This window comes from Ambystoma mexicanum, chromosome 4p, assembly GCF_040938575.1.
Source record: "Ambystoma mexicanum isolate Mex_15411 chromosome 4p, UKY_AmexF1_1, whole genome shotgun sequence".
Lineage (NCBI taxonomy): Eukaryota > Metazoa > Chordata > Amphibia > Caudata > Ambystomatidae > Ambystoma > Ambystoma mexicanum.
In genome coordinates, this window is record NC_090927.1 from 910,230,010 (window position 1) to 910,242,876 (window position 12,867).

At 42.9% G+C, this 12,867-nt stretch overlaps 1 protein-coding gene across 1 annotated transcript in view; it reads left to right on the forward strand.

Moving 5' to 3' along the window:
- GABRR2 (gamma-aminobutyric acid type A receptor subunit rho2) overlaps window positions 1-12,867 on the forward strand; it is a 633,724-nt gene that overhangs the window by 542,998 nt on the left and 77,859 nt on the right. The window contains exon 5 of the mRNA XM_069606506.1: window positions 8,542-8,624. Within this exon, the coding sequence (XP_069462607.1) occupies window positions 8,542-8,624 (83 nt within the window). The remainder of the gene's footprint in view (window positions 1-8,541; window positions 8,625-12,867) is intronic.

A 12,867-nucleotide genomic window follows, 5' to 3' on the forward strand; every position in this document is an offset into this window, starting at 1 on the left:
AAAGTGGAAGTTCTATCACCACTACACCACGTTGGAGCAGGGGGAATGTCCCTTTTCACACAGCCGTTAAACACATACATGTGCAATTCTTCAAAGAAATTAATCCACGTTAAGGCTTAAGCACATCTACAATAGTAATCAGTAGCATTCATGATCAATGTACTTTTGGCTTTCGATACGAGGCAATTGGCATTAAGAACCCCACAAAAGATGCCGTCTAATTAACTGCTAGCTGGATTCCCAGTAATTGAAACACTTTTAATTGAAAATCCATAGTTACAGAACATCCAGGTGGATCATAAGCATTTGTCACAAGTGCCTTGTGATTAGAGTCAACTTCCACTTTCACAGCTAAAACATTATTGTAATTAACAATTTCTACACACTCTTCTGATTTCCAATGATTTGCTACTAGGGTAGTTAAACCACCATATGGGCGACCTTTTCTACCCGTTAGCAGGGCGTAAGTATGCTGTATGCCCATCAAAAAATGCAGCACCCAACAGCCACGTCTCCTGTAGTAATATAAAGTAGGCCTGAAAAAAATCTTTACAAGAGCCTTCTGAACTAAAAAGGTGAACATGCCCCCTAGTATTCCAAGATTGAATCTCTATTCAGGATCATGGTGTTGTCATGACAGGTGGTAGAAATGAGCATAGCCATTCCCAATGTGATTTTATGACAGGGTCCCAGCCTTCTAAGGATGTTTATGTTTCCACAACTTTCTTAGATGTTACATCCTTCAGTATTTCACCCTTTTTTATTTATATTTTGATCTTTCAAAATGGCTTTCTTGTTTATCACACAATCTAAATCAAATCCTCATTTACGAAGGGATTCAAAATGTGCCCTAATTAAGCTAACTACTTCAGGTGAGGACAGTGTACCCTAGTTACATAATATGGAAAAGGATCCAATTAAGTCACTGTTTTTGTCACCCTCGGAGGAAGGAGATTACTAAAGGTTTCAAGTAAGCAGTCTCTATTTATCGGCTGCTTAGAGCCCTCAAATAGGCTCACAATAGTAAACTCTTTAGTTGGAAAAACAGTCACAACCCAAGGGGAAGTGCATTCTGGGGCCTGCAGCAAATATGTTTGAGTTTTAGCTTTATTAGGAGAGGCATTATACCAGTTTTTAATTTTTTGATAGCTCAATTCTGATGAACACCTGTGATAGTAGTAGCAACACTGGATTCAAATTATGTTTCAAGTCATACAACATGCTTTGTTCCAGCTCAGATAATACCTCTTGATGCTGTAACCCAGTTATTTTCTTGGGTACGTTGGAACCAATTAACAAATTAGTTAAATTACCAATCTTGTTAGCTGCTCTTTTAGCACTTCTCAACACTCTTTTCCTAGCTCTTTTCCTGGAAAACTGATTTCTATTTATGTCTTCTGCACCTGCTAATCCATTGCTTTCTTCCAAGACTCGAAGCTTTGCTACTGATTTAGCCTTTATACTCTTCATTCTTCTCTTTTCTCTTCTTGATAAAGGTAATCCATTATCCTCCTAGACACTGTCAACGAGAATCTTCACCTTTGTAAATTCCATTATTTCTGAATGAGTTACTGCTACAGTTTCATTCGGCATGACACAATTGATGTCATGAGTATCCTGAGGTTGTTGAAGATTGGCTTGCTTATCACAACCATTTGTTTTTATTTGTATTCATTCAGATGAAAGGGAAGTAGTATTTTGTATATGATATGATAGTCTATGTATATAGCGCCTATACACAATGTGTTTCGAAGCACTTCAAGGCAAGGGAGGGAACAATGGGAAATACAACGACATTATTACAGGCCATGAACAGTAAGGATGTGAAATTAACTATCGTACTCGGCCTAACGACATTTCAGATAGTGCAAGAGCTAAGACATAGATAAGGAAGGGAGGGGGAGAGTGGGAAGGAAATGGAAACAGACACAGGACTACCATACTAGGCCTGACGACATTTCTAATAGAGCCGGAGAAAAACAAAAGGTGATGGAGAGGGGTGCAGAAAGGGAGGGGAGTAACAAAACAAGTGACTATCGTACTAGGCCTGACAACATTTCAGATAGTGCTGGAGGTGGGGGGGGGGAAGTAAGGGGAGGAGGAGGAGACAGACAGGGTTGCTATCATACTAGGTCCAGGGATAATTCTGATAGAGTAAGTGCATAGAAGAAAGTAAGGGGAGGAGAGAAGGAGATAGGAAAAGGGAGAAAGGGAGAGAGCAGAGAGTAAGCAGTCAAAAAGAGTGGAGAAGCAAGAGGGGAGAGTGAATACAATTGCAGAAGTCAGTAGTAACACATAATGTTGCAAGCCAGGATACAAGATGAAGATGGGAACAGCATGATTCAGGGCCACCATGAGTACAAGATGCAAAGTTTAAAAAGGGTGACGCATTGTGAATCAATGAAGTCCATAGAAGTCAAATCCAGCATTGACCACAAGACGGTGAGGGTGAAACCAGAATGTTTCAGGACAGACTCCTGACGAAGTAGGCTGGAGGGGTAGCGGGGAGCAGGGTAGAAGAATCAAGAAAAACAGGCAACATCTGTGTGCAAGAAGGCGGGGCACACCAACATGGCAGGCAATATTATGTGTTAACTTTAACAAGATCTTCAACACAAAACCCGTTGCTAGATTCTATGCGTCCTGCTCCTTGGATCTTTTATTCACAGTACTATCAATTATCTCACGACTACTGGTACCTTCAGTAAAGTCCAGAAGATCACCTGTTGTTTTGGGATTTTCCTCCATAATCCCAGTAAATCGAGTTGACCAAGAAAGCCTCACAGTATGTATAGCTGAGTGCTTATTCACCTCAATAACTGTTTTTTCAATAGTATTAGCAGCGGTATCAGTAGTATCTAAACCTGCTTCCAGCTGCATAATTTCGCCGTGCAGAGAATAGCAGAGTTTCAGTAACAAATTATTGTTGTCAAATTGCACCGCTGTAAAGGCTAGATTGCTATTCAAACTCTCGCATACATTAGGCGCTGGGTGAACTTCTATCGTCGCGGTCTGTCCTTTAAAAAAAATCTGTTATTTTGTCAATTTATGCCAATTCAGATTTTGAACCAGTTCCCAAATTTGTAGTATTTATTGTCTCTGCGCGGACTATGGTTTTATTGATTTTTGCCATGGTCCTCTGTTTGCCATTCCGCAAGGTCCTTTTCCCTGGCATTTTACTGGCAACTGAAACAATACTAGTTTGTTTAGGTATACTGAGGCACGTTCCATTATTATTCAAGAACAGCTTAAAGGTCAAAAAGACCCGCAGTCACTGCTCTTTTTTAATATGTGGGTGGTTCCAAAACAACAGTTAACAGTCACCAGTTTATCTGATATACGTTTTGTTCTTTTTTCTTCATATTAACAATAGACAAAATTACATGAAGCACTTAGTGAGAAAATTATAGCTTTCTTTGCCTTGTAAGAGTTATCCTTAATTTCACACTGCTGCCCGGGTACTCAGTTGAGATCCATTTGTACATGCATGCCGCAGCTCATACAAGCAGTCCATCGTTTACTGTCTTACCGCGATCATCCAATCACCAAGGTGCCCGAATCACAGGGAGCCTGCCCTACCCAGGCCCAGTGGACCACGGCAGACCACACTCACTGCTGCACTCTCACACCATGCTATTGCGCTGAGGTGGTCTTTTTAAGTTGAACTGGTTAGAGCTGCGGCTTCAAGATGCCAGGGACAACAGACTCCCAGAAGTGCTCCAAATTCACAATGAGACCACGGCAGACCACACTCACTGCTGCACTCTCGCGCCCCAAATATATTCCAAAATATGTCAATGGCTAAATACGTAACGAGATTTGAATCCAGAAAAACCCTTACATTAAGCCTGAAACCTGACCTCTAGGTCCCTCGCTTTAAAAGAGGTAAATGTGGGTGCAACCCCTACTAATACTTGGTGTGACTCTTTGGAACAATGTTCCCACCCAATATATGTTTACAGCTATCCCGCTGTACCCCTGCTTCAGAGTACCTCTACTAAATTGCCCTGCCCCATTTTCAACTCTCTTTGAACCATATTGGCCGGCCCTCAGCACTTAACGTGTTCATTATCACTTCTCCCCCAGAGGAGCCCCCTGATCTTCATGAACTTGGAATCAACCCCCCTCGTTCTTCTATGGGTAATCTACATTTGACTTTGTCTCTCCATCCCTCCTACATGTGCCGTTTCTGCTTATGTTTACCTGAGAGGAATTTTGAATGTGGCTTTGCGGCCACCTGTTTTTATGCCTACTTATGTACTAATCATTTGATGTTTTTGTTACACTGGCATATTGTATGTTCACTTGCTTGTCGCCTCACCTGACCTCACGATTCTCATTCTTTAAACTTTTTGTGACAGTGACTTGAAGCGGTACTGCACAAGTTGTCATTGTACAATAAATGAATAAATATTTATCTCCAGAGAAGAAGAAACACTAACCAATATATCAGCACATGGTAGTGCTTGAAGGGTTTGAAGGGATGGAAAATATGGTACAGGAGCAGGCAGTCATTGGGTTCAGAAGGTATGAGGACCCATAGGTGGGAGGATGCGACGTGCAACACATGAAAGATCCTGTCATTGCTGGCTTCGGATTTGTTTCTGCCCTAGGCAAACATTCTCAAGTATTCCCCCATAGGCTTCCAATCACTGTACCCCACTGTCATGGGTGGCACCAAAGCAGTCAGACCCTGACCCAAGAGCCAGCATTCTTCTTTCATTCCCCCATTCGAATTTTTCTTTCTTTTTTCTACTTTTCTGTTTGCGTTTTGCCCTTTCCTTCCTTTCCTTGATACTTCCTTCCAACCTGTGTCCCTACACCCCTTTTTCTCTCACATCATGCCATGCCATTTTAATTTCCTGCCCCCTTTCCTCGATTCTTTCTTCTCTCTTTCGCTAAGCGACCTACATTTTATTTCCTGCTTAATTTCTCCCACTATTTGTCTTGCTTTTTCTCTTTTCCTTTGCCACTAATGCCTTTTTTGTTTGTGTTTTTTATTTTCTCGTGTTCATTCTCCCCCTGTTTCGTTCCCTAGCTCTCTCTTGTCCCACTCACTTCATCCTGGCTGCATCAAGCCAGTTCTTTGTGGCCTATGTAGAGGCCTGTAAGCCAGAGTTAATAATACAAAGGGTTTTGAGGCAGAGGTGGTAAATTCTGATGGGACTCATGATATATTTGACTATACTGCTACTGACCCCATAGTTCTGCCATTCCTGGCAACTCTCCCCATGTACCTGATTAGAACCCTGGCCCTGCAGTCTGTATCTCTTGATGCAGAAGTAGGTCAAGTAGTAGAGGTAAGTCATCTTACCCAGATTGCCTGCCTCTCTCGCCCTCCTTTTCATGTTCCACTCATAGATGAAGTTTTGCAATCTATAATTAAGCAGGTGACGGTGTCATTATGCATACGATATGGTATCGAAGCTATTGTGGTACACCTGACTCAAATCATGCTTCAGCCAATAAAAGGGCAATGTCCAAGAACAACAATTCACCCATGACAAAGCTATGTGTGGGATGAAACTCTTCAGGTGTCCCCCCGTCTTTTGTTGCTATGTATATGTGTTTTTAACTGAGGTGAAAAAATACATATGTTTTACATGGATATTCCAGCGTACTGTCCAATTTGTGTTTTTCATAAAGTAGTTGAAGGTGTTTTAGACATGTGCAGGATGAGCGACAGTGGAATAGTGCCAGAGTCCATGCAAAATGAAAGCGCTGCCTATGGGACAGGAAGTAATTTTACAGCTGGGGGGGTATTTGAGTACAAATTTGGTGTGGATTTGGTGGGGGTGATGTGGAAAGGACAGAGGTAAGGAAAAACAAACATGTGATTAAGAGCCCTGGAAAACCACATGATTATGAATGAAAGAGAGTAGTCTTCATTGTCTTTTTTTCTGTGAAATAAGCTTTGGGTGTTATTAATGTGCTTTCCATATAGAACATTTCAAAATAATCTGCGATGTAATTTATTTAGGCGATAAAGGCTCACCTAGCCTAGGGCCTAGGGCTTAACAAGTAAAACAGTTGGAAAAGAAAATGAAAGATTGTGTCGTGTCCTGGCTGTAAGAAGGAAATAGAAACACTAACAAATATGTTCCTTCCTTAGTGGTACATTGCATTTTCGAAAATCTGCCTTCCACAAACGTGTACAAATAATAAAGGATGAATCCTAATGGCTGCTCTAGATGGCCATACACAGCGGTTTGCGCATAGAAAATCAATGTGCTGCACTCCCACCATGTAGCACTGCAGTATCAAACAAATGAAGCGAGAGTTGATGATGTGATCATTAAAATTGAAATATTTGAATGTGATTTAAAAACTGAAAAATTGAGTAGATTAAAGGAAAATAAGATTTTCAATTTGTTTTCCCCTTTCTCTGTGTATTCTTCAGTTTTCAATACCTCTACAATTTCATACAAATTGTAAGAAGGAATGCCCATGGTACAGTGCATCAGGTCATCAAAGTAAAGTATGCTTTGTTCATCATTTGCTGGATGACCATTGTCTAGAAGGCAATGAAAAAAGCCTGAATGTGTCAGACCCAACCTTGCATGTTTTGGGAAAGCAATCGATGCAATGGACTTGTCTATGGCATCTGGCAAAATGCTGCAGGTACATCCTCCACTTTACATCCACATTCGGAGTTTGGTGGTGCAGGAAAGGGGCAGCAATTCCATTACCAACCTTGTCCCACCATTTTTCCGATAGGCTGAAATTGTAATGAGGTCCATATAATTTGTGTAGACACAAAGTGTACTATTGGTATTATCTAAGCTTTAATGCGCGGGTTATTATTGCTGTCTCTGATCGTTCTTGTAATGTCGTACACATTTTTCTTGGCTGTTTCTTTTGAAGTCTTTTGTCTTTAAGGAACGTGAACAAGTATGTCTCTGTATCGCTCATCAACAATGTGGGCCTTGAGGCTGTAGGTTGTATATGTTTTCTCCTAGGGTGGTTCCAGAAGCACTGTTGTGGCTGTGGTTAGGGGGTGACGGGTGTGATTGCAGCCAGCTGTTCTACAAGTTCAATTGGTCTCACCTACTTCTTCGCCTTGGACACTTTAAAACAAATAACTGTCACACAAGGTATTTCTGATTTTCCTTCAAGCTTAACAGAAGGTCGATGAGTCAATGAAGAACATGGGGTGCGCTAGCCTCACTGGGCACTCAATAGAGTTGGGTTGGGCCCGCCACAGGCGCTGCAAACTACAAGGACCTCCACATGGAGCAGTAACTAAAGTAATTGATGAGTCCCTTCCGGAAGTACAAGTCAGTTCAGATGAGACGGGTGCATCAGTTATAACAAGGCCCTGCTTTATGATCAATCTGTGTAAAATATGCACTACTTTATGAATCTCAACCTGTAACAATTATGTTTACCTTTATATTTACAACAGGTGTATATGATGATTTGAGGTGAAAAGCTTATTATGTTATGCTGGAAAATAAAACATGCTTCAAGTTTTCTGAAAAATTTAAACAGTATTTGGAAACAGAAAATGAGTGTTCCTCATCAACATTTGCAAAGTCCTTTTGTGTGGAACCCTCCAATTCACCATTGATTACTGTGGCCCCCTAACTTCTGTCAAAATCATTAATTTCTGGCAAAATCATTAAGTACTACACAAGCTGAATACCGTTCAGGATGAACCAGAAAATGCCAAAGACATGTATCCCTCCAGAAAATGCCATCTACAACGACCTATCAAAAAGTGAGATAGGCACATGCCTTTCCAGAAAATTACATTCAGACGTATCTGTCCAAAAAATGACATACATTTTCCGTTTGAGAAAATGGTATACACATTTACTTTCCCAAAGAATTGCATAGGCACTTACTTTTCCAGAAAATGGTCCACCCGTTTACCTTTCCAGAAAATGGTCCACCCGTTTACCTTTCCAGAAAAAGGCATACACGTTTACCTTTCCAGAAAATGGTCCACCCGTTTACCTTTCCAGAAAATGGCCCACCCGTTTACCTTTCCAGAAAATGGTCCACCCGTTTACCTTTCCAGAAAAAGGCATACACGTTTACCTTTCCAGAAAATGGTCCACCCCTTTACCTTTCCAGAAAAAGGCCCACCCGTTTACCTTTCCAGAAAATGGCCCACCCGTTTACCTTTCCAGAAAATGGCCCACCCGTTTACCTTTCCAGAAAATGGCCCACCCGTTTACCTTTCCAAAAAATGGCATGCTCGTTTATCGGGCCAGAAAATGGCACGCCCTACCTTTCCTGGAAGAGGGTGTACTTACCTTTCCCATTAAACTATTGCAGCATGTGAATCACGGTTGCCCGTGGTCAGGTGCTTGCTTAGACCTAACTGTTGTACATAAATCAGTGACTGAAGACCTGCGACAAATACTGCAGGGACTGCATGTGAATTACGGAAATATGTTTCCATTTTTGCTGTTAAATACCAGAAAGTCGATTGAGTGTATTACGATATGGGTAAACCACATGTCATCAAAGTACTTGACTAGATTTTAAGAGAAGAGTTCTGACAGTTTCTCTTGTCTTTTTGTTTTGGTCTAGGGTCACAGTTACATCGATGTGCAACATGGACCTAAGTCGCTTTCCGCTGGACACACAAACCTGCTCTCTGGAGCTGGAAAGCTGTGAGTTTAATAGTAAACATTTGTTCTGTCAAAGCGCCCCAATACCCCATTTCCAGAGGGTGTGGGCAGTGTTGTGATGGTAACGAGAGAGAGGTTCAGTACACCATCTTGCGATTCGAAGCATTACATAGATCCAGGGGTGGGTGATGAAGGGTTGGCTTCAACTCAAGGCTTAAAAAATATGACATCATCTTTTCTGCCCTAAATTGAATCAGAACCCAGATGAGACTGAAATCAAATTTCTCTAATTCCTGTAACCCATGCACTACCCCAGTGACTCCCATAAGTTAACATGTTCAAAGTAACACTGTATTGGTGAGCTTAAATTTGTGGATGCGCCCCAAAGTTTTTGTTTGTGCCGAGACAAGAACCCTAAACATCAACCTAAAGGTCACCATCACATTGGCTACCAGGGATCTATTTTGTGATGCCTGCATTTAGCATAAACACATCTTTGGAACTGTGCACTCATATGACAGCTAAGCACTGGAGCCCGGAATCATCTGGTCGAACTAAGATACAAACTGAACACCAGGAAGAAGGTGTTCAAATGAGGATGGTCAATTGCTAGTGACATGTCTAGCAGTTTCCAACCAGACCAAAGGCAAGAAAGGTTTACGGTGCTACTACAAGTCTACTTCCCTCTGGGTCTTAATACAGGCCTTAGAATGCTGTCGGTGCAAAAGCCGGCAGCAGGATTCCTTTGTACGCCCCATAGTAGGGATGGGGGTAAAGGTTGCTTGCATTCAAAGTTTTATCCATGCATGTGTCATGCTGGGTAAGGCCATACGCTCCTAGGTTTAGATCAATCTGTTGAGTGAGTGAGTGAAGCCATTTATTTCTTCACTCACACAACATTCATCATACTGTACATGTGTGGTAGTGCATCTAAGTGTTGTAATGTCAAGTTTTAGAAAAGCAACCCTTACGGTGAGGCTGTAGTTTGGAAGGTGAAATGTATATATGTGTTGCTGTGAGTATACATTTGCTATGTCTATTTCATATGGCGCTCACTCATCTTCATAATGCCAGAGTGTGTGATGCAGGCAAATGCCTGCAATGTGTGCCCATAGTATGATTTGGCTGCTATGAGGGCACTTAAATACATTGGCAAATATCGGCACTTGTTCTCCCTAACTAGTAATAGAGTACAATTATGTGAACCCGCTAAATTCTTTTGGGGAATACCTACAAGTATTGGTGTCGACTTTTGATTTTCAGTACGGGGCGACATTTGTTTTATTTTGCAAATGCTGAATCCTTAACCCTAATTCGTGTGTTTTTACTGTTTACTTTCCCACCACGTGGTGGAAACAATTAATTCTGACGCGAGGGGCCCTTTTGCCCAAAAGTGCAAACTGAAGCAGGCCCTTCCGTGCAATTCAGGGTTCAAAACAAATTACCCCCATACTCTTTTAAATCAACATATTTCGACAATGTCAACATGGTTAAGTTGTTGTATCATGTGACTTGTACACTTTTAAAGTCATCTGTGCAAAATTGAGCATTATTTTAGGTTTTTAAACCCCAAAATGAACACAGATATGTACCAACTTGAGCTGGGAAGATACATGGTCAAGTACCTAAATGTCTGTCTAGGCTCAAATTCACCACATCTGGCGTGTGATCCTGGGCAAATCATTCAATTGCCTGCCAATGTTCAGTGCCCCTAGAAGTGATTCAGCTTGAAGTTTACACAATTGCAAAATGAGCCCCAGTCATGTTTAAATGGACTAGTCTTGCTCCATATATAATAATAGTGACCCTTCGTATTCACCATACAAAGGAGCAGATACTGTTTGCAAATGTGTATGTCTCCCTAAGGATATTGGTTACCTTTACACTTGCTGTTGCATCCTGTCTCTCTCCTGCATACTGGCACTAACTCACACACTCAACTCAGTTACAATGTGCTGCGAAAATACAGCCAAAAAAATCATTTTTGTGCTTCAAAAAGATATTCTTTAAGCCATAATATATCCCATTCCATGCCACCGTTTTCTGGTAGAAGGAGGGATCTGTCTTTCACAACAAGATTCCAGGCCCCTCATTTCCTTACTCCGAGGACTGTGGGGACTAGCCACCGTGTTCAGGGTGGCATTGCTGGAGCACACTGAAGCAGAGATGGAAAAAGGCCTGGGGGCATATTGATCAGCCCTCGCAGAGGAGAGGAGGCGGCATCCTTGATTCTCCCACCTTACATCCACTCCTTGTTACCACCATTCCCATTTACCACCACTGCCATGCAGTACGCACACTCCCACTATGTCCTTACATCCACTCCAACAAGGAGTGGATGTAAGGTGACTGAGTGGCCAAAGGAGAAGGGGAGTGGATGGAATAGACGTGCAAGAGCAGATGGGAAGGGAGGATTGGTAGATGGATGCTACCACACTATTGTTCTTGCTTCTCTTTTGCTGTTGGTTTGTACTATTAGAAAAGGTACATACCTTTTATTCTTAGGGCATGATTAAACGTGATTCACCTCTCAGGCTCTTGTTAGAGGTTTGTGGTGTAGTGTACAGTTCTAAGTTTTCATGCTATGGAAATTGGTTTCCCTCCTCTTCCTTTTTCTCCTTCCATCTCCCACTCACACTCCTCAGTGTCCCTCGGTCCCTCTCCTGCAATCTCCCTTCTTATCATCCCACCTCTCTCCTTCTTTTCCTCGGTCTTTCTTCCTTACTGACTTCTCTTCCCAAATCCACTTACCTGCACTCTTTATCTTCTCCCACCGACCGTGCTCTCCTCCATCCTCTATCCTCCACATTGCCATTTACTGCCCTCTCGCCGCCTCTGTCTCTCCCTGCCTTTACTTGCCATGCCCCCTCGCTTTTCCCCTTCTCTTCCTCTCCCTGTACATCTTTCCCACAGTCTCTGTACTTCCATTTCTCTCGCCAAGGCTCTTAGGCAGCTGCACCCTCTGGTTGCACACAGTGTTCCACAGTAGTTGCCTTAACATGCCAAGCTATATTATTGGAATGGATACCTGCGGCTTCCAGGTTAAAGCAGATGTTTGCAAAAGGTGCTTATTTATATCAGAATACTGTACTGAGTTATCTTATGGATGGCTGGTCCATGCGACTTGTAGATAAGGTGCAGATCATTTCAGCCTGCTCTAGATGCACCTTATATCTTACTGGATTACACTGCTACTACGAACCCTTCCTGGGCTGCCCTTGAGGAGGATAAATATAATGTAAAGTTTGGATCAGTTCCCACACCTCACCTTCAGCAAAGCACAGGACTAGCTGTCCATGATAGGACGGCATCATTTAGACTGAGGACATGGGACAGTGCCTGTAGAGGGGCTGGGTCCCCTGGCGTTGCTCTTCATGGGGAGGGAAAGCAGGTGATGTTTCTGCCCTGAAAGGAGGGTGCACTGCAGGCTGGAGGTGGAGGGCATGGGGTTGCATCCTGCTAGGGGAAGAGGATGGCACTTAATTATACTGGGCAATAGAAAATATAAATCTATAGGTGCATCAATGATCTATATATCAGAATGCCACCTTACCTCTGCAGATGAAAAGGTGGGCACCAAATAGAGAGCGAGGGCAGCAGGAAGGCTCCATAGAGCTGGTCAGGTTTAGGAACAGGGGGTCGGCTACCAGGTGTTTGAGAAACCGAGGGACACAGAGAGACTGATGCAAAATGGGAGAGTGGGAGGCAGATGAAAGAGGTTAGGAAGAAACCCCGCTTCTTCCCCCCAGCCTCCACCCCCTTTTTTAATTTTTTCACCCTCCCACCCCACTTTTTACCTTATTTCGGCAGACGCATCTGCTCTTTCCGCATCTGCTCTTTCCCCTTGCCTTCCGCAGGCCACCATGGAAAGGGAAGAGGGGCTCCGTACAGAGCCCCTCTTACCTTTCCACGGTGGTCATCTTTGTAAAGGAGGTTCCTTCGTACAATGGGACCGCACGCGCGCCCTGTTGAACAAAGGCAAATCCTTTTTTTTAGCACCCTGGGTTAACGCTTTGGTAGCCCGTGGTGCTAGTGGCCTTAAGCCCCCGCCCCAAGGGCTGGAATGGGGGTAACAGCCCAGGGCCCTTGTTAATGGCCCTCGCTCTGCTCAGGTAACTTGGGCTGCCGGGCCTTTACCTCCCGTTTCAGCCCTTGGAGCGGCAGCTTCACGCCACATTGATGATCTCTCCCTCATAATTCACTGGTTTTCAATGCTAGAATATCATAATTGCAGAGTGGCAGTAAAGCGTTTGATAATGAAAATATTCTCACAAAATGGTAGAAT